Source organism: Erythrolamprus reginae, chromosome 6 (assembly GCF_031021105.1).
Source record: "Erythrolamprus reginae isolate rEryReg1 chromosome 6, rEryReg1.hap1, whole genome shotgun sequence".
Classification (NCBI taxonomy): Eukaryota; Metazoa; Chordata; class Lepidosauria; order Squamata; family Dipsadidae; genus Erythrolamprus; species Erythrolamprus reginae.
Window position 1 is genome coordinate 66,496,707 of NC_091955.1, and position 21,300 is coordinate 66,518,006.

Genomic DNA, 21,300 nt, shown 5'->3' on the forward strand with positions numbered 1-21,300 from the left:
CATTCTTTAAAACAAATACATTTCCTTCTGTATGTCTTGCCTCATCTAAACCTCATTCTGTTATTCGGTGATATTTTTACAGCCCACTGTCTGCATATTATATGTCAGGAATATTTCATATATTATCAAAGCATATATATAACTGGAAATCCAAATTATATGGATAATGGATACCTCTGGAATAATACTTTTAGAATTATGGACATTTTAAACATGCTGGAGAACTAAATTAGAATATTGTTTGTGTATCATAACTCCTGCAGGCTAGTCATAAAAGAGAGAGTTTTGTTCTTGCAATAGTTTCTAACCTTTTTAATAATTAAAATGGGTTCTAGTGAAAAACAGCATTCCATGATGTCATGTTGGCCACAAGACTCTGGAAATGTCTTTGGACAGTGCTGACTCAATAACCATTGAAGGGGAGATGAACATTACCCCTTTATAGTCAGCAATCATTAATGGAGTAAAATCTGCAGGGGAATCCTTTACCTTTTACTTTAGTGTGAATAAATCTGCAGTTTTAATTAATCATATTTGTACACATTTTCTATCTGTTCTTGGATAATCTGATTTAAAGTTATAGAAAAAAGTATAAAGATAAATAATAAATCTTCACAACTTATTTTTGTAGCCAGTAATAGCTCACCCTATTCACCCTATCATGCCAAAATAAGATTGACAAAAAAGGCTTTTGATAGAAATAGAAGATTGATTGATTGTATTTCTATGCCGCCCAACTCCAGAAGAACACTGGGCAGCTTACAATAGGATATAAAAAACAACATAAAAGATTAAGGAAAAAACAGTTTTAAAAAATCACCTATATACATATCATTCAAGGAGGGACCTCATAAAATAGCGAAATCAACAGCCCCAAGCCAGGTCTTCTACGCTTTCTGGAAGGTCAATAGGGATGGGGCAGTCCAGAGCTCGGGGTGGTTTGTTCCAGAGAGCTGGGGCAGCCACAGAGAAGGCCCTTCCCTACAGGCCAGCCAGCAGACAGTTTAGCTGATGGGACCTGGAGGAGACCAGCTCTGTCGGATCTTATTGGTCACTGGGAACTATGAGATAGAAGACGGTCTCGGCGATAATGACAGCTTTCATTGACAATGAAGTAAAAATGATTTTTGATCTTCTGCCTGTGTTTTTAAGAATAAAGCAGTTGGGTGTGTATTATCAAAATAATAAAGAAAGCCTATTAAGTTACACGAGGCCTTAATAATGAACTAGTAAACATGTCTAGTCATTGTATTGAAAACATTTAGTGGATATTACTAAATTCAGGTCTGTATACTGTATATGTATGTCTTACCAGGTGGTCGTTCTCGTTACCGTACAAGCAATTCATCCAACAATCCTAATTTGATGTATCAGGAGGAGTGTGAACGAAGGCTCCGGGGAGTTAAGGATGGCCGAAGAGACTCAAGTAATTTCCGAGACCGTGATCGCACTGACAGTTTTGCCAATGGAGCTAACAAAGCCTATAGTAGTGCTTACGGAAATGCAACTTCTGCATTTGGGGCACAGCAAAGCCAATATGGTTATGCCCAGGGAGCCTATGGAACTGCAGCTTATGGAGCAAGTAGTTATGGGGCAGATTATGCTGCTGGGTATGGAGGAGCCAGCGCTGCTAGTGCTGGGAGAAACTCACAAAGTACCAACCAACAGCAATATGCAGGGATGGGCCGTTCAGGCCAGCAGCCACAGCCTCTCATGTCGCAACAGTTTCCTCAGCCTCCTGGCACCAGTGTGATGGGCTATATGGGGCAAACTGCCAGCTATCAGTATCCGCCGCCTCCACCACCCCCTCCTCCTTCACGCAAATGAAGCCACTTCAGTTAGTGGTTATCAGTGAAGATTTGCAACCCTTTCTCACTTTTTCTGTCTCTTCCCCTTCTCAACCCCATCTCTACAGTGATGTTTTTCTTAATGCAGGTTAGCTTTAGAATTTACTATCCAAATTGTGCCCACAAAAATGGTCCCGGTACACATTAACTGATTTTCTTTTTTTAAAGTATTATCGACTGTGGAAAATTTCCTTATGACCTTGCATTATGTAATCTGAAATTTTCTGTCAAGAAAGAAAGAACTACAAGGCAGGTTTGTCCCAGTCCAGCTGTTCTTGTGTCTGAGGCTTGCGTCTGAGGCTTGTGTATAAAAAATTGCTGTGCAGAAGACTTCTCTATAATATAAACATCAAAAAAGATGGTGCTAAGGAGTACCTCCTTTTTAAACAGAATATTAAATGTGTGATTTTTGCTTATTGAAATTGAGACTTAGGTTTTCTACAGCTAATGACATGCCTTGGATTTGGCATAGGAGAATTTGGGAAGATATTTTCTTTGGTTTGACTCTACTTATTCTTTCAAACTTCTACAAAATATAAAAATAATTTTGTGTTTAGCTACCATTTCTCAGCTGCATATCTTACCAGCCCTATGCATAAGGGATGTAAGTGTTGGAGATTAATGCTCTTTTCTGTTGCAATGCATTTTCACCTTAGATGTAATCACAGAATTGCTACACTTTATTTTTATTGAATTTTTATATGGCTCTTCGATTGCACCCAAGATACCACAAATCACAGCTGCCCCATAATATCAAGATTCCTCACTGGACATGTGTGAGATCCTACTGCATTAGCAAAAATGTTCCATTTTTCAGATTTATTTTAAGCTAAACAAAACCTTAAAATCTCTTAAAGGGATGGTGAGGAGATAGCTAATATATCTTGAAGATGCATTTTATATCCACATTTGACTAGGCTTTCCAATGGCTTTATGAGTGAGTTTCTTCAGCTGGCTATTATACTCCGCTTTTTACAGGTAGGTAGCACCCTAGATTTTAGGAAGAGAAAGAACTTTAGTAAATACTTTCGTTCCTTTGTTCTTTTCCCCCCTGTCTTGAGAAAGGTTTAAAGTTGGGGGAGTGTGGGAGGTGGGATGGGATTATTCCAATATTAAAGTTTCTGTCTTGTAACTAGCAGGAGAAAGTTGATAGTAGTTGGTTTCACCTGTTATGTCCAGATAAACATTGCAAGAAAATCTTTTCTGTCATAAGAGACAGAATCTATAGGGCTTTTCTTTTCTTTTTGCTCTCCCCACCCCCCAGTTTTGGGTAACAGGTTTTTAAAACAACTGAGTTATTTATAGCAATGTGGGTTTGGCTTATAAAAACGGGATTTAAGTAGTGTTTCTCAATAAGAGCAGACTGGAGAATAATAACCACTTGCGTGTCTGCACACATCATAAAGGTAGGTTGTTGGTACAGACCTTGTACAATAAAGGCTTGCTAGTTAAAATCCTCTTTCTCAGTTTGGTTTCCATAATCATAATTAAGATATATATTTGGCAGTTATCTTCATTAAAAATACTAGAAATGAACATTCATTTAATGGACACTGCCTGATTTGTATTTCCTTTCTTAATGAAAACATCATGGAGCTGCTGTTCATGCAGAAATGAATCTACGGGCCTAAAGGAAGGAGGAAGAATAAATTCTTCTCCATTGTCTTTAAAGGGATTTGGTCTTCATCTTTGCCAATAGAAAATTGTATTAGGCCCTCACAGTGTTGTGCTGTAGTTTGAACATAGTTACAGCTTGGTGAGTGTTGTGCTCAGACTGAGCATTAACAAATAATTGAACTCTGACATCTACAGCTTGTTTCCACTTACTGTTTAAAAAATGTGGCCAATTGGAAAAAAAAATCATTATTTGAATTATCAGTAAACATGCTAATATCTAGCCTATATTCCCTTTTACAAAAGTCATTGTGTAGGCTTTGTTTAATTAAAAGATACTCTTAAAACCCTTCAGGCTTCTTAGGTTGAATTGTTGGGGACTGTTTTCCCCCCCTATATTGGTATTTGAACACATTCCTGTTCTGTGAATAAAGACTTGAAAAGAGAGATTCATAGCTCTGTGATGTTCAGGCACAGTATATTAAAAAGCTATGTTACTATTAGTTTGTAAATTGTCCTTTTGATACCATCTTGTTTTCTTTTGTAGGTATGAATAAAAACACTGTTGTCAATAAAATCCAGAAATCTTGGTTTTTATTTAAAAATACAATTGAATATTTAAAAATGTTTTCCCTAATTCCTTGAGGAAACGTTGATAGTTTAGGAAAGAGTGTTAAGTCACAGCTGTTTTAATCTTTATAATCATTTGAAATTTGGCTTGAACTTTTTAGAAAATGATGTAGCCATTATAGAGGATACAACGGTTAAATCCTAATCTGGTTTCTTTAGTTTTGAAGGAATGCTTCTTTAAAAAAAATACTGCAGATGAGTTGTCTTCCATGCTAAATAGTTAAGTTCTGAAATGTTAGTTACTTACACCACAGTCCCTTTGGTGCAATCATGTTTTCTAATAGAAATGTAAGAAAAGCATATATTCTGAATTCAAATAGTGACATGGCAAAAGAGTCTTGAATCCTGAAACAGGGACTTCAGCTGCTTTACTTCCATTGTGCACATCTTCATATAGGTATTGGAAGACTCAGTTTCCTTCCTTTTAGTACTAAATGAAGAGAAGGGAAAATAGTTCAATAGAAAGCAATGGCCTTTTAGTTTCCATATTTTTATGCTATACGAAGAACATTTAATGGTATCTTTAGCACATTGACTTCCACATAAAGTATATTATATACTTTATAATATATTAAGATGAATTGTTTATTATTAAAGTATATTATATACTTTATAATATATTAAGATGAATTGTTTTTCCAACTTACTAAAGTCAGTAATATCTAACAATCCTAGAATGCAAAGATTGGGGTGGGGAAGAACACAGAAGTTAGAACTTTCTATTTCTGCTTTTAAAGACATGGTTATAGATATTCCCTCCCAATTTTATTTATTTATTGGACTTTTATGCCGCCTCTCTGAGGATTCGGGGCAGCTTACAACTTATAATAAAACAATAACATTTTATATCCAATTAATTAAATATAAAATCTAAAAACCCAAGCCATAAAAAGCAGTCATTCCCATTCAACTTTCTCTCAGCACATTCATCGGCCAAGGGGAAGAATCTAATAGCCCCACGACCTGGCAGCATAAATGAATCTTAAGACTCTTGCGGAAAGCAAGGAGGGTGGGGGCAGTATGAATCTCTGGGGCAGTTGATCTCCAGAGGGCCGGAGCCCCCACAGAGAAGGCTCTTCCCCTAGGACCTGCCAACCAACATTGTCTTGTTGACAGGAACTGGAGAAGGTCAACTCTGTGGGACCTGACCGGTTGCTGGGATTTGTGCGGCAGAAGGGGGACCTGTAGGTATTCTGGCCTGATGCCTTGTAGGGCTTTACAGGTCATAACCATGTGCACTATTTTTGTTAAAAGTTATAATGAAAAAGTACAACTAAGGTGATGGGAAAGCTTCTACGTTCACAAATGATGACTTCATAAAGAAAAATAATCAAAAAACAAAATCATTGTGATTGACAGCTGTGTCAAAGGAAACTTTTGCGGGGAAGAGGTATTCAAATTTGAAAGCAGAGTCTGCTGTTTGTTTGCTTAGGCCCAGCTGAAACAGGTTTTGACAGTGTTCTCCCAAGGCAAGAATGGTGTCCCGAGTTGGTCTAGGAATTCTAGAACTCTGCCCTCTTAAAATTGCTCATAATCCAAGAAATAACCCAAACCTGTGACTCATGCCACAGGAGATAGCATTTCATCATCCATTTTTTATTAATCTTGGTGATCCTTACCTTTGGTGACGTAGAGATAAAAAAAGTCACAATAGAAGATTGTCTGTACTACTCCAGAAACAACAGCAATTTGATCAATGAAGGTTTCCATGTAATAACGCCAGATCCAGTTGGCAAGATAAAGCGCACGATAAAGGCCCAAGAAGAAAAGGTAATGTGTTGTGATTGTCTCAGCTTCACCTGTTTTGCTAATCATAAAAAGTTGTGGAAGGATAGCCACTGATTCTAGATAAATTGAGAAAGCCCATAGTATCTGAGGAAGAACAGTAAATCCAGGATAAATATCCAAAATATTGACACAAAAAATTACAAAAATGCATAAGCTATTTAATAAGTACAGTGTTCCCTCGATTTCCATGGGGGATGCGTTCTGAGACCGCCCGCAAAAGTCAAATTTCCGTGAAGTAGAGATGCGGAAGTAAATACACCATTTTTGGCTATGGACAGTATCACAAGCCTTCCCTTAACACTTTAAACCCCTAAATTACCATTTCCCATTCCCTTAACAACCATTTACTCACCATTATTACTGGTACTCACCATTGAATAAGACACTTAGTGATCCTGATATTTATAAACATAATTATTTATTAACAATAATTATTTTTTTTGTTATTTATTTGCAAAAATTATTAGTTTGGCGATGACATATGACGTCATCGGGTGGGAAAACTCTGGTATAGGAAAAAAACCGCAAAGTATTTTTTAATTAATATTTTTTGAAAAACCGTGGTATAGGCTATTCGCGAAGTTTGAACCCGCGAAAATCGAGGGAACACTGTAGTTTCAGAGAAGCTGAGCTCACAAAAATATGGATACTATTGTACTTTAACAGAAACAAGCACCTTACCTCTAAAGGAGTGAAACTGTAGTTTTCTAAAAAGGAGATACCTGTGACAGGAATCAAAAGGAACTCAAGACGGAAAGTATCTTGTTCACTGTCAAAAGTTTTCTGGAATTTTCCATAGATAAGGTACACAGTAACATAGGCACAAAGTAAGAAAATAACCTACAGAGAGATAGAAATAATTTATGCTACTTAGATCGTCCCTGTTCAAGGGCAGCTTTTTATAATTGGTCAGTGATACTAACCGGACACAGACTGGTAGAACCTCCAAGATTTAACATCTGATGAAGTGAGCTGCAGTTCCAGAAAGCTTTTGAGCTCAATGAAGTAAGTTAATCTTGAAATTTCTATTTGACTTTATTTTGGTACCACAAAGCAACCTGGCTTTTTCCACCTTTACTTAAAATTATTTAACAGTTAAGAGAAATAGCTTTCTATCAGTTTTTTGAACATCAAGCAAATGGAGTAAAGCTTGATAGCATGGAAGCAAGTGCTACTATACAGGTATTACCTAATTATTTCAGGTATAACTAACTTGCAGTACCCCAGCTAAGCACCTCATGTATTCTCTTGAGCTTCTATCCACCTTGTTCTGGTAGATAGAATGGTATTTTTCAGAGATGCATCAGTCCTTATAATTCAAGTGAATTTGAAGTATGCTTTTGTTTCTTGATTCTTATTTGGCTTGATTTTTTCCTAGTATTGAATAGCTTCCTAGTATTGAATAGCTGGTTTTCATGGCTGTTGAATAAACAGCTTCATCCAACACTTTTCAAGTGTGTCAATCTCTTGTGCATCCTTCGTACCTCATAACAGGAATGCCATGTTATGAGTTGACCATTAAATGCTAGTACTAATTAATGGCTTTTTCACAAGAAGCTATAGTTTTAATTCTGCTTGATTTTCGATCCAGTCCTAAATCCCTGAATATTAATGATCACTTTCATGCCATCATACATGCTCTATACATTGCAATGGGAGGAGAGTACCATATTTTTAAATATCTCAGCGAAGCATGCTGGTGGCTTAATCAGCACTGCTAAGAGAAAGGTATACTTTGCTTCTCTCATTATTGTCATGGAGATGGGAATTTTTGCATCACACTAACTGCTTCCTTCCTGATTATGAAACTTATCTTGTCTTCAGTCTTTTTTTATAAGTGTCTATTCATGCAGGAAGCATTTCAGTGTATCAAAGCCCTATATGGCATCGGACCAGATTACTTAAGGGACCGCCTTCTGCTGCATAAATCCCAGTGACCAGTTAGGTCCCACAGAGTTGGCCTTTTCTGGGTCCAGTCGGCCAGACAATGTCATCTGGCAGGGCCGAGGGGGAAGAGCCTTCTCTGGTGGCCCCGGCCCTCTGGAATCAGCTCCCTCCGGAGATTCGCACTGCCCTCATCCTCCTCGCCTTTCGCAAGAGTGTTAAGACTCATTTATGTTGTCAGGCATGGAGCAATTAGATCAAACACCCCCACCCCACCCAGTTTACAAAATGTGATGTGGTTATGAATTGGCTGACTGATTTTAACATGGGATTTTAGTAGTAATTTTTAATTAATTAGATTTGTTGTATTGTTTTTGTATCTTGCGAGCTGCCCCGAATCTTTGGAGAAGGGTGGCATACAAGTCTAATAAATAATAATTTTGTGAGCTTTATAAGTTTGTAGAAAAATTAAGGAGATAGGGACTTTAGTATATCTGAACTTTTAGAAGGCAGGTTCAAGTTTGGCAGTCGGAACATAGAAATAACTTGCAGCTTTCACTTTTAATCCCATTGGAATGGGATACGAACATCTGGAGAAAAACAACTATGATAATAATTTGATAATAATTTATTAGATTTGTATGCCGCCCTTCTCCGAAGACTCAGGGCAGATGCTAATTCTTTGCTGCTTGGGGGTTTAATTGTTTAATTGCAGTTAAGTTAGTAAAAGTGAATCTGGCTCACACATTGACTTTGCTTGTCAGAAAGTTACAAAAATGATCACATGACTCCAGGACATTGCAAATGTCATAACTACAAGTCAGTTGCCGTGCATCTGAATTTTGATCATATTGATCTTGGAGCTGCTACAACAGTCATAAGTATGAAAACGTATCATAAGTCACTTTTCAGTGCCATTGTAACTTTGAATCGTCACTAAATGAACTATTGTAAATAAAGGATTATCTGTATATGAATAATTAAAATTATAGTGGGGGATTATTTACAGGGTGTGTGTGTTATTTAGCTATCCCTTAATCAAAATGGGCTACACTTAAATAACTGCACGACTTAAAAGGTCTGAATGAATGAATGAATCAACTAGCTTCCCCTCCGCCCCATTTCCTTACCTTCATGGTGATATTGTAAAAGGAGATGAAGTTTGTGAAGAGGTCAAGGTAACGACTTGTGAAAACAAGTGCAAAGAGGATCTGACTCTTTCCTGAAATACCTGTACATCAGGAAATATGAACAACAAAGATAAAATAAACTAAGGAAAGGCTTTTGAGATTTTAAGCCTAAAGATGCAGATTATTTAGTGGGCTGTGGGAGACAGCAACTAATACCTGATGTCACAACCACCCAAGAGAATCCTCTGCGATCAAAGTACCAGATTCTGTCACGGAAGAGACAGTAGTGGACATTCAGTCAAGCTGTTCTGCCCCAGCTACGGATCACAAAGAACACATGGTATGTCTCGGTGCAGCTAGGCTATAAGACCTTCGACGTACGCTGAGCAGAGTTTAAAAAAGAGTGTGGATGTGTGATACAGCCAGTAACGACACAGACTTAGTATGCTGAATAGTATTATTTACATACAGTCACACCTCGTCTTACGAACCTAATTGGTTCCAGGCGGAGGTTCGTAAGATGAAAGGTTCGTAAGATGAAACATTGTTTCCCATAGGAAACAATGTAAAGTCAATTAATCCGTGCAACCCAAAAAAAAAACCTGCAAAAAAACGCCGCCCGGCTGTCACCTTTTAAAACAGCCTGGGGGCTTCTCAGCGACCTCCCGAACGCCGAACGCCAAACCCGAACTTCCGCGTTCGGCATTCGGGAGGCCGCCGAGAAGCCCCCAGGCTGTTTTAAAAGGTGACAGCCGGGAGGCGGGGCTTCCCAGCAGCCTCCGAATGCCGAACGCGGAAGTTCGGGTTTGGCGTTTGGCTTCAGGAGGCTGCTGGGAAGCCGCCCGGCTGTTTTAAAAGGTCACAGCTGGGCTGGGGGGCTTCCCAGCAGCCTCCTCAACCCCGAACTTTTGCTGAACTTCCGGGTTTGGGGTTCGGGAGGCTGCTGGGAAGCCCCCCAGCCCGGCTGTCACCTTTTAAAACAGCCGGGTGGCTTCCCAGCAGGCTCCCGAAGCCGAACGCCAAACCCGAACTTCCGGGTTCGGCGTTCGGAGGCTGCTGGGAAGCCCCGCCGCCCGGCTGTCACCTTTTAAAACAGCCGGGGGGCTTCCCAACAGCCTCCTGAACGCTGAACCCGGAAGTTCGGGTTTGGCGTTCGTAACATGAAAAAAGTTCGTAAGAAGAGGCAAATTTTTTCTGAACCCCGGGTTCATATCTCGAGTTGTTCGTAAGACGAGGGGTTCGTATCTTGAGGTACCACTGTATACTGTATACATATTTATAAGCACAAAGCAGAAAGAATCAACAAACCGCACATAGCTGCATGAAGCAAAATATACTCCCCCATAAGGTAAAGGCAAAAAGGTGAATGAGCTATCCAGCATCATCAACAGGAGAGAGTGCTGGCGCCCTCTTATGGTGAACCAGCCACAGTCCTTAAAGAGGTATTGCAACTGTAAAAATACAAACTACAATTGGTAGTTTTAACATACATGGCAACCACAAATACCATTATGTACCATGTACTAACAACGCTGCACACAAAGACTGTACAAACCTTAGTTTACTAATTAAGGACTAATGAGCTTTCTTAGTGGTTGTCAATCACAAATACAGTTTAAAACAGTCTTTTTTTGAACACTGGCTGTTAATTCAACTTCATTAACAGCCAGCACAAGTCCATAACTCGATTCTGAGTAAATAGCCTTGTAGATAACAGCAATTTTACAGTGGTTGGGAAAATGCCCAGAAGCAATTTGTAAAAATAAAAATAAAAAATGCCAAGAGAGCAAACAGTAGCTGACAGACGTTTCTGGAGTCAAGATACAAAAGGAGATGAACAAAGTTGTTTCCTGCAAATTGGCTCCTTCATTGGCATCCCTTAACTAGGCTAGAGGAGGGGCCAATTAGCCCCCATCCTTACTCCTGAGGAAACTTCCTCCTGAGGAACCATTCCTGCCTTTTGGCAGCTGTGCGTGCCTGTGCATTGAGAATTGGCTCCTCCTCTTCTTTGTCACTGATGGAAGATTCTAGAGGTTCTGAAGCCCCTGGCTGAATCTCTGCCTCTGGCACTGAGTCCTTTCCAACCTCATTGTCTGATTTGGGTGCCAGCTGCACAGCCCACTGGCGCATCCCCACCTCAGCCACTTCGCTATTGGAATCAGCTACCAGCTGCACGGGATGCAGAATAGTCCAGCCCAGTGTTAGAGTAGCGTTTTGCAGATGATGTATAGCCCAGCCAGCCACAGACCAAGATTGAAGTCTTGAATAAATACAATGTAACAGGAGTTCTTGAGAAAATATTTTACTTCGTAGCAAAAACTATAACTATCTTACTAGTACAATGTAGACAACAAACCACCCACAATTCACAACAAGCCACCTACAACAAACCACGCACAAGCCACTAGCCAGACCTATACAAAGGTGCATTACATTTTATACATTTATTCACCAATCATGTTGCAGCATTTTCTGTAGATTCATGATGACTCAGCATTCTTTATTTGTTATAATCTTTACATTAATTATAATCCTCCTGCATTGGGATATTACATCAGGTCAGTAGTGGTCCTGACACCCAGGCCTCCCAGGTTCACACATGCTTCTATTTTATTTTATCTAATGGTTGCAATTGCAAAATGTGTTCCTTTAAAACAGTGGTTCTCAACCTGGGGGTTGGGACCCTTTTGGGGGGGTGTCGAATGACCGTTTCACAGGGGTCGCTTAAGACCATGGGAAAAGACAAATTTCCCATGGTGTTAGGAACTAAAGCTTCTATTCTGGCACCTTGGAACATATTTTTACAACCCGATCAATCGGGCGTTTACAGTGGGGGTGTCCCTCTGACCTTCCTGCCAATCAGCTTAAAACTCTGTTGGAGAATTGGCGCTAGATTTAGGGTTGGAGATCACACACAACATGAGGAAGTGTATTAAGGGGTCGCGGCACAGAAAGATTAGGAAAAAAAAACTTCTGGCTGAATGAATGCATGATATTAGGAAAACAGTTATTTTTCCAAGGTTCAGACGCTTATAGTTAAGGCCTTTAGAACCTTTAGAACATGAAATAGCAGTTTTTCCTCATAAATGGAACTTCTGGGGTAACAAAACTTCAAACTCCTCTACTGGTCACCCAGATGTTTACATTCCAGACCTGGCAGCTCTGTTTAAAAAATGTTTTTTTTAAAAAAATTGTTCAAATGGTTTCTATAAATAACTGTGATTCAATAATGGAATATTGTGTTTATTTGTGGATTTCTAGTTTAAATGTGTTTTGAATGTTAGTAGCTCACGTTAGTAGTTATGCAATTTGGTTGCAAACATTTCATCACCATTTGAGGAAATGTTGTCAGCGTGTCAGCTTTTCTGAGTCAAAACGCGCCGACAATGTCTCCTCAAATGTTGACAAAACGTTTGCAGTCAAATTGCCAAGCTTGGAGCTCAAACCAACAGCCCATCTCTAGTTTAAAGATATCTGCATAGTGCCTAAACAATATACCGGTAGATATAAAATATTTTAAGAGGAAAAATCACTACAATAATTGATTTAAAAACTTTATACTAATGTCGAACTAAAGGCAGTAACATCAAACAAAGCTTGATAAAAATGAATTAAAGTAACTAAAAATAAATATTAGAATCACCTCTTTTTTCTAGAACTGTAAGACACAGTAGAAGCTATTAACACTAGTGATTGTTTAGTTATGAAAAATGAGCTATACTAATTTGATTAAGAACAAATTGTATAAATAAATTGTAACTAGCTTTGATATTTTACTTTTTACCTCTAATATAATGTACTAGTAACAATTAATAATAGATTAGTATAGTAGAATGAATTTGAAAGCATTTAAGCCAATGATATGAAGTACTGCAAAGATCTAGAAAGACATAAGCAAAAATAATTTAGTAAAGAGAGAACAAGTTTATCTCTCTTGTTTTTAATGTAATTTTTTGTCCCTTTCCTTTCTTTGTTCTAATAATGTATAACTTTTCTTTTTCCTGAATGTAATATAATGTATAGCTGTAAGTCAATTTATTTTCTAATAAAATTGTTGTTGTTGTTATTATTATTATTATTATTATTACTATTATTACTATTACTATTAATAATAATGATGATGATGACTAATGATTATCCCACAAAATCTCAGTAACATTTAGCCAGTTTTTACTATAAACAGACTGGTACTAGCAGTATTTTTTAAAGACAGAAGAATGGTCAAGTAAGAGCTGAGAAAGTTAATCCATTAGTCTTGATTTGGAGCAATGATTTCTCGGAAGTTCTCAAAAGCAGTTGTCTGTACATATGTTGAAATAATTGAACCATGCTGCTTTATTTTGGGAAGGTAGCAGTAGTAGGTTGCTACTCGTGTGGTAGCAGACTCCACATCCGTAGCAGCCGTCAGATTGCTCAATTTGCATGCAATCACTCCGGTAGCAGTTCTATAGGCGTGCCATCTTTTTTCATATTTTTTGCTTCCTGCACATGCGCAGAAGCAAAATCTCACTCACGTGCACGTCCCGGGGTGGCACAGCAGGTAGAGTGCTGTATTGCAGGCCACTGAAGCTGACTGTAGATCTGTAGGTCAGTGGTTCAAATCTCATCGCTGGCTCAAAGTTGACTCAGCCTCCCAACCTCCCGAGGTGGGTAAAATGAGGACCTGGATTGTGGGGGCAATATGCTGGCTCTGTTAAAAAGTGCTATTGCTAGCATGTTGTAAGCCGCCCTGAGTCTAAGGAGAAGGGCGGCATAAAAATCGAATAAACAAATAAATAAATATATAAAAATGCTGTGGACACACGCGTGCACATGCAAGACAACCGAAGCTGTGCACGCAGTAACAGCAATCTGCCCTGGAGGGTAAGAACTGCATCAGGATAATTTAAAAGTTAAATGTTTGTCCAAAGTACAGTCTTGGCATATGGTCTTTTGTCACAATGGAATACAGTAGTCCCTCGCTATACCGCACTTCACCTACTGCGGCTTCACTTCATCGCGGGTTTCTGAGGAAGTCGGTCGGCAGATTTAAACAGCCCACCGAACTCGATCGGCAGGTTTTTCAAAAAAATAAAATAAATCTAAAATTGTAAATACTGTATTTAAATATTGTATCTAAAATAAATACTGTGTGGGAAGGGTTTATAAACACTTAAAACAATGAAAACTTACCAAACAATTACAATATAAATACTTAAATAAGTACTATCAGTCGATAAATTCCCCATCGCGGATTTTACCTATCGCGGCCAGGTCTGGAACGTAACACCAGCGATAGGTGAGGGACTACTGTAGTCTGCAATTGTAAGGAGGAAGTAATAAAAAGGCATGGTTGATTTGTTTATATACAGTGTCTCTTTTCTGTATGTACCTCTCTGGCTCTCATTTCTATATAAATACACCCAAAATGTCAAATGCTTCTATTCCAGTGATGGCGAATCTATGGCACAAATGCCACAGGTGGCACATGGAGCCATATCTCCTGACACGCAAGCCAATGCCCTAGCTCAGCTCCAAGGTGCAAGTGTGTGCCTGCCAGTTGATTTTTGGCTCACACAGAGGATCTGGGAGGACGTTTTGGCTTCCAGAGGGCCTCTGGGAGGATGGGGGAGGGCGTTTTTACCCTCCCCCAGCTCCAGGGAAGCCTTTGGAGCCTGGGGAGGGTGAAACATGAGTATACTGGACCCACCAAAAGTTGGGAAACAGGTTATTTCCAGCCTCCAGGGTGGCGGGGGAAGCTGTTTTCGCCCTCCCCGGCCATTGAATTATGGGTGAGGGCACGATAATGCACGCACACGCTCTTTTGGTACCCGAGGAAAAAAAGGTTCGCCATCACTGTTCTATTCTGTCTGAGAAGGAATTATTGGATAATTCCAGTAATCCAAAATCGTGTACACTTGTTATTTCCAAAACTGTTGATCAAATGAGGTATTATCTAGATCTGGCCACAAGAGATATGTATGCTTTAATTTGGGTTTTTAATTATCTTTTTAAACTGCTCTTTTAGTTGTTCTCTTTATTGTAAGCTGCCCAGAGTCCTTAGGAAATTGGGCGGCATATAAATTAAATACATATGTACATACATACATACATACATACATACATACATACAATTTATAAAAGAGAAAATGCGTGGATGGATAGATGAATCAGCAAGTTGAAGACAAATTTTTAGACATTGTAATTCAATCATTCAACTGGCTGACAGGTTCTATTTTTCTGGATTTCTCACAGTGTCACTCTGGGGCTGATGAAGAACATTTGAACACTGGTTGCAATCCACCCCGATCGGTTACAATATTTTCATCTTGTTTGGGTGGATTGCAATCAAATTATACAAGGGAATACAGGACTTTGGTATCCATTAGAAAGTATATCTTAAAATTGTGCCTATAATTTTTAGTCTCAGCCCAACTGAGGCCCACAGGGTTGTTTATCTTTCATTCTGAATGTCTTTTTTTCAAGAGGCAACTGGACTTTCTTGTTTTAATTTGAAGATGTTTCACTTCTCATCCGAGAAGCTTCTTCATCTCTGACAGTCAGAGCTTCCTGGATGAGAAGCAAAACCCCCCAAGAAAGTCCAGTTGCCTTTTGAAAAAGCATCTTTGGGACAACCATAACCTGAATGGCTGAGAATCTCCATAGACATTCATTATAAAATTAATGGAAAGTCCCATTAATCTCTCTCCATCCCACTTTCCATTTATCCAATCCCTCTGGAGGGGGAAAAAAAACCCTTCCAACATAGAGGATACTTTCTTTGGAGTAAGCCACATTAAATGCAATAACAGTTAAATCAGTTTCTAAATGGAGTACATCTATCATTCTCCTCTTAAATCCAATGACAGTTCAATCAGTTTCTAAATGTATGTATATAGCTGAGTTGAGCATATACACCTATCATTCTCCTGTGCAATTGTCAACAATATCAGCATCATAATGTTGCAGTCCCCTGAACCTATTTATGTGGCAAGCACTTATCTTTTGTGCATTGATTTGTGTGTGTAAGAGAAGTGGAGAGAGAGAGCTGGAAAGGACACTAGCATTACATCTGGCTTTATTCATTAGGGGATCTAACTCCACCCCACATATGTATGTACTGTTAACCCCCCTTGGATATTCTTTCTTGGGCTTCATAAAATGTTCAGCACATAGGATGGGAAAAAGAGTATATAGAATACTTCTGGGGGAAAGGGGCTTTTGCCTTTTTATTACTACTCTCTTTTTGGAAACAATTTGAAATCTGCTGGTAGCTTCAGAAAAGTCTTGGCACAAAATGATTGCAAATAACAATATAAGCAAAACAAGAAAGGAAAGTAATTTATTGTAGAACATAGCAAAGAGTAGGCTCAGTCCACGAGAAACATTCATTTTAGGAGCTAGAGCAGTGTTTTCTAGCCACTGGGGAATTGAATTTCACACATTTTAAGGTCTCAAAGTTTGAAAAACAGTTAGAATATAAAATAAGTTCTTACAAATGTTCAAGATCAACTTATTTATTGGTGGCACAGTGGTTAGAGTGCAGTACTGCATACTGCTTCTTCTGACTGCTGGCTGTAGTTCACCAGTTCAAATCTCACCAGGCTCAAGGTTGACTCAGCCTTCCATCCTTTCCAGGTGGGTAAAATGAGGACCCAGATTGTTGGGGGGCGATATGCTGACTCTGTAAACTGCTTAGAGAGGGCTGTAAAGTATTGTGAAGCAGTATATCCAATGTATAGTGGGTTATAGAATATATAAAATGTATAGTGGGTTATAGAATGTATAGAATGTATAGTGGGTTTGTTGATTGAATGGATATGTGTGTATTGTAATTGGTTCTTTAGTTTTTAGCTGTAACTTTTCATTTTAATTAATTGGATCTCGGTGTCCTTTTTATATGTTGTAAGCTGCCCCGAGTCCTCGGAGAGGGGTGGCATATAAACCCAATTAAACTAAACTATATAAGTCTAAGTGCTAAGTGCTATTGCTATTGTATAGCTAAGATCTGCAAGCAATCTCTTATACTTTAAGATGCCACATGATTCTCTCCCCCCCCCCTTTAGATAGCTATTCTGGAGACCTGTTTGGATCTTATTGGGGTTTCCTCAAATTGTTTTGCCTCAAATATAACTGTGAAGGCCTTAACTAAACTTTAAAAAAATTAAAAGACACTCAGATGGGAGGTTGAGAGGGCAAAAAACAAGAGGAATACTAATGCTTGATCCAAGCTGGTGTGTAGTATTGTATTTTAAAGAGAAAATGTGTTGAATGTTATCTCTGCGTCTTTGACAGACATTCTGGTCATTGAACTCGGGGAAACATCACAAATGGACCTCCATCTATGCCATACAAAGTAAGGGTGGGATGTTACAAAAGACTAAAAATTCACCCCTTCAATACTATGTTTAATTTCTGAAATCCATCAAACAAAAGCTGGGGCAGGGTGGAGGATGGAGGAGACAGACAATTAGAAAAGGAACTGAAATGCATATATATTGCTGCAAATTGGTTACTGCTGATATAGGAATCTGGAATAATCCTTGTCTGCAGCTGCAAACTTTCTAAGTTTCATAGGGATGGCCTTTACGTGGAAGAAATTAAATATAAACATTCCTATTTATCAGTGCAATTCCTTTCAACAATGGTGACTCTATGGTGACAAGTAGGCTCTATCAAAATAATGTGTGAACAGAGAAATAATTGTCTCTGCTTATTTAACCTCCTGTAGTATTTGTTATCAGATGGGTAAACATCAGCACCAAAAACTGTACAATGTTTGCATTATATAACCATAGCACCACATCTTCTAAACACATATTTCATTCTCAGAATTAGGAAAGAGGTTGGTGTAGTAGACAGGGTTTGGCTTGCAAACAGGAAGCTTGGCACAGAAAGATTTTTTTCAAGGTCTAGGAAATACTTTTTGTTACAAAGGCTGTAACAAGTGATAAGAAATCAAGAAAGTCAAGTAACTGGTATGAAGTTGCAGTTTTAGAAAGTTTGTTCAGTAATACGTTTTAGACTTCAATGTCCGGAATTTAACGTTTTTCATCTAGACTAATAAAGATGTTGAAATAGATTGTAATTAAAAACCTTTATGGTTGCTCTCTAAACTCAAGATAGTTTTTCAAAAAATATAAAACCTCCAATCTATCTCGGCCCCACACCAAATGTCAAAAAAAGGGTGTGTTGCTTTGGTAGTAAGATTTATGACTCAAGTTGCAAGCACTGTAGAGCAGTGTTTCCCAACCTTGGCCACTTGGAGATATCTGGACTTCAACTCCCAGAATTCCCCAGCCAGCATTTGCTGGTTGGGGAATTCTGGGAGTTGAAGTCCAAATGTCTTCAAGTAGCCAAGGCTGGAAAACACCACTCTAGAGACCAGGAGATGACGGCAAGACTTTCAGAAAGGTGAGCAGATAGGGAGCTATTCTGCCTTCCTTGCATTATTGCCAACTGCCTTCCATTGAGGACCTGTATACTGCATGGGTCAAAAAGAGGGCTGTGAAAATATTTACTGACTCCTCATATCCAGAACATAAACTGTTTCAACTCCTACTCTCAAAACGTCGCTACAGAGCACTGCACACCAAGACAACTAGACACAAGAACAGTTTTTCCCCGTACACCATCACTCTGCTAAACAAATAATTCCCTCAACACTGTCAAACTATTTACTAAGTCTGCACTAGTATTACTACTAATAGTAGTAGTAGTAGTAGGTGTTGCTTGTATTCTTACTTCTTATATTAATGGTGTTGTGTCCAGAGGACAGTTAGGCCTTGTACCCGGCCCACATTCCTTGGGCGGGAAAATACTGCAAGGTGATTGGTTGGCTCAGCCTGGCAGCCCGGCATATATATAGTTGCCAGGCACGGCCATGTTTGTTTGTTTCTATTCTGTAACCCGTTACCTCTTGTTCAATAAAGAATCGTTCTTACCCATTGATTGCAGTCTTTCATCCAGTAAGGATCTAACAAATATTATATTAATATACGGTAAATTCAAATAATAAATAAATATTGATTTTTCTTGATGGCTTACTTGTACCCTATGACAATCATTAAGCATTGTACCTCATGATACCGTATGTATCTTTTATGTACACTGAGAGCATATGCACCAAGGACAAATTCCTTGTGTGTCCAGAACAGCCAATCACACTTGGCCAATAAATGATTCTATTCTATTCCCTTGGCTAGCCTGCTGCTGTTAAGCACTTTGGAGCATAGCTTTGTGAGCTGCTACTTCTGTTGGTTCTGGCCCTAACAGTGGTAGACAGAAGGGATGCCATATTTTTGCTCCCTTAGCTTGCAAAAGTTCTTGACTAAGTCTAAAGTTTCCTGGTCCTCTAAATTGAATTAAATGTGCTATCTTGCTGCCTCTTCCACTGCAATAAAAACTTCAATCTAGATTGAGATAGGAAGAAATTTAGTTTTGTTCAAGGAATTACAAAGTGCTGCTGAACTGAATAACTCACTTTCTGATATCCATCGCATATCCCTTATTCTATAGTTATTCCTCTATGCCAGTGATTTTCAACCTTTTTTGAGCCGCGGCACATTTTTTACATTTACAAAACCATGGGGCACATTGAGGGGGGGGGCAGCTAAAAAAATATTGGACAAAAAAATTCTCTCTCTTCCTCCCTTTTGCTCTATTTCTCTCTCCCTCTTTCTCTCTCTTTTTTTCTCTCTCCATCCCTCTTTCTTTCTCTCTTCCTTCTTTCCTCTTTTTTGCTTTCTCTCTCCCTCCCTACCCCCCTCTATGTTTTTCTCTCTCCCACCTTCCCTCCCTCTTTCTCTCTCTCTCTTGTTTTCTTTCTTTCTCTCTTGCTTTCTTTCTTGTTCTCTCTCCCTTTCTCTCTCTTTCTTGCTTTCTCTCTCTTGCTTTCTTTCTCTGTTTTCTTTCTCTCTTGCTTGATTTCTCTTTCTCTTTCTTTCTCTCTCTCTTGTTTTCTTTCTCTGAGCTTCGCGGCACACCTGACCATGTCTCACGGCACACTGGTTGAAAAACACTGCTCTATGCTTTATTATAAACATAGAAACATAGAAGACTGACGGCAGAGAAAGACCTAGTCTGCCCTTATACTATTTCCTGTATTTTATCTTACAATGGATATATGTTTATCCCAGGCATGTTTAAATTCAGTTACTGTGGATTTACCAACCACGTCTGCTGGAAGTTTGTTCCAAGGATCTACTACTCTTTCAGTGAAATAATATTTTCTCACGTTGCTTTTGATCATTCCCCCAACTAACTTCAGATTGTGTCCCCTTGTTCTTGTGTTCACTTTCCTATTAAAAACACTTCCCTCCTGAACCTTATTTAACCCTTTAACATATTTAAATGTTTCGATCCTGTCCCCCTTTTTCCTTCTGTCCTCCAGACTATACAGATTGAGTTCATGAAGTCTTTCCTGATACATTTTATGCTTAAGACCTTCCACCATTCTTGTAGCCCGTCTTTGGACCCGTTCAATTTTGTCAACATCTTTTTGTAGGTGAGGTCTCCAGAACTGAACACAGTGTATAGCACAATAACATTGTGCTATACGTCTAAGATGAATGTAACCCCAGCAGCCTAAGGTTAAATCACCAAATCTGTCACTGTGATCCATTTGTGTTCAAGTAACAAATCTCTGGCTGGCCTGTCATTCTAAATGGCTTTCTCACCAGTTTCAGCAAGATAGAGAATAGAATAATGATAATAAGAACAATACCTACCCGAACATGACTTTGATCTCCAGATTTTCACTATCAAAATGATAATAGCTAAGAGATGAGAGACATCTCCGAGGATCCGAAATATATTCATGATGGTCCAAGAATGTCCCTACAGGGATCTGAAGAAAAGCAAGTTAATGTAAACTGAAAAGCAAGATGCCGATTCTCCACACTCAAATGCTTGGGAAAAGATATTGTTGCTCCTCTGTCAGCTTCCTGATCCCTTTTCATTCAATTTCTTTGCATATGCCTGTTTCTAGGCGAAGAACTCTCTCGGCAGCAGAAATCTTCAGAAACACTGGGCACCGGAGTTTAAAATTAAAACCTGGCTGTACTCTGCCCAGACCAAAAGAATTTCCTTTCTCTAGAAAGTTTCTGCCTTCTCCGAAACTCATCAGCCCCTCTCGACCAAGTAATGGAAGAACATTACAGAACAGCTACAGTGCAGGCACTGGGTGACGTGGCATAGATGCTCTCTCTGCACACAGAGGATGGTGGAGGGAGGTGGGAGCAGCCGCTAAGCCAAGTTAGCTAAACTTTCTCTGGCATCCTTTGACTTCTCAAGTTACAGCTTGAAATGTCCTTAAAGGGAAAAAGACCTGGAGGAGGCATGTCTTTCTAGCTGGGGGAAAGGAGTGGACTAATCAAATGGCTGCACATTTTATTTATTTATTTATTTATTTATTCATTCATTCATTC

General features: G+C 38.9%; 2 protein-coding genes across 2 annotated transcripts in view; one reads left to right on the forward strand and one right to left on the reverse strand.

The window, feature by feature from the left end:
• DDX17 (DEAD-box helicase 17) overlaps nucleotides 1-4,038 on the forward strand; it is a 31,956-nt gene extending 27,918 nt beyond the window's left edge. Inside the window, exon 13 of the mRNA XM_070756121.1 lies at nucleotides 1,316-4,038. Within this exon, the coding sequence (XP_070612222.1) occupies nucleotides 1,316-1,827 (512 nt within the window). The 3' untranslated portion in view covers nucleotides 1,828-4,038. The remainder of the gene's footprint in view (nucleotides 1-1,315) is intronic.
• KDELR3 (KDEL endoplasmic reticulum protein retention receptor 3) lies at nucleotides 4,039-21,094 on the reverse strand. The gene is made up of 5 exons (XM_070756124.1): nucleotides 20,602-21,094; nucleotides 8,894-8,994; nucleotides 6,561-6,719; nucleotides 5,711-5,963; nucleotides 4,039-4,521 (listed from the first exon to the last, which is right to left on the reverse strand). Exons 1-5 carry the CDS (start codon nucleotides 20,690-20,692, stop codon nucleotides 4,481-4,483), a joined length of 645 nt encoding a protein of 214 aa, XP_070612225.1. The 5' UTR covers nucleotides 20,693-21,094; the 3' UTR covers nucleotides 4,039-4,480.
• Between the last annotated feature and the right edge of the window lie 206 nt (nucleotides 21,095-21,300).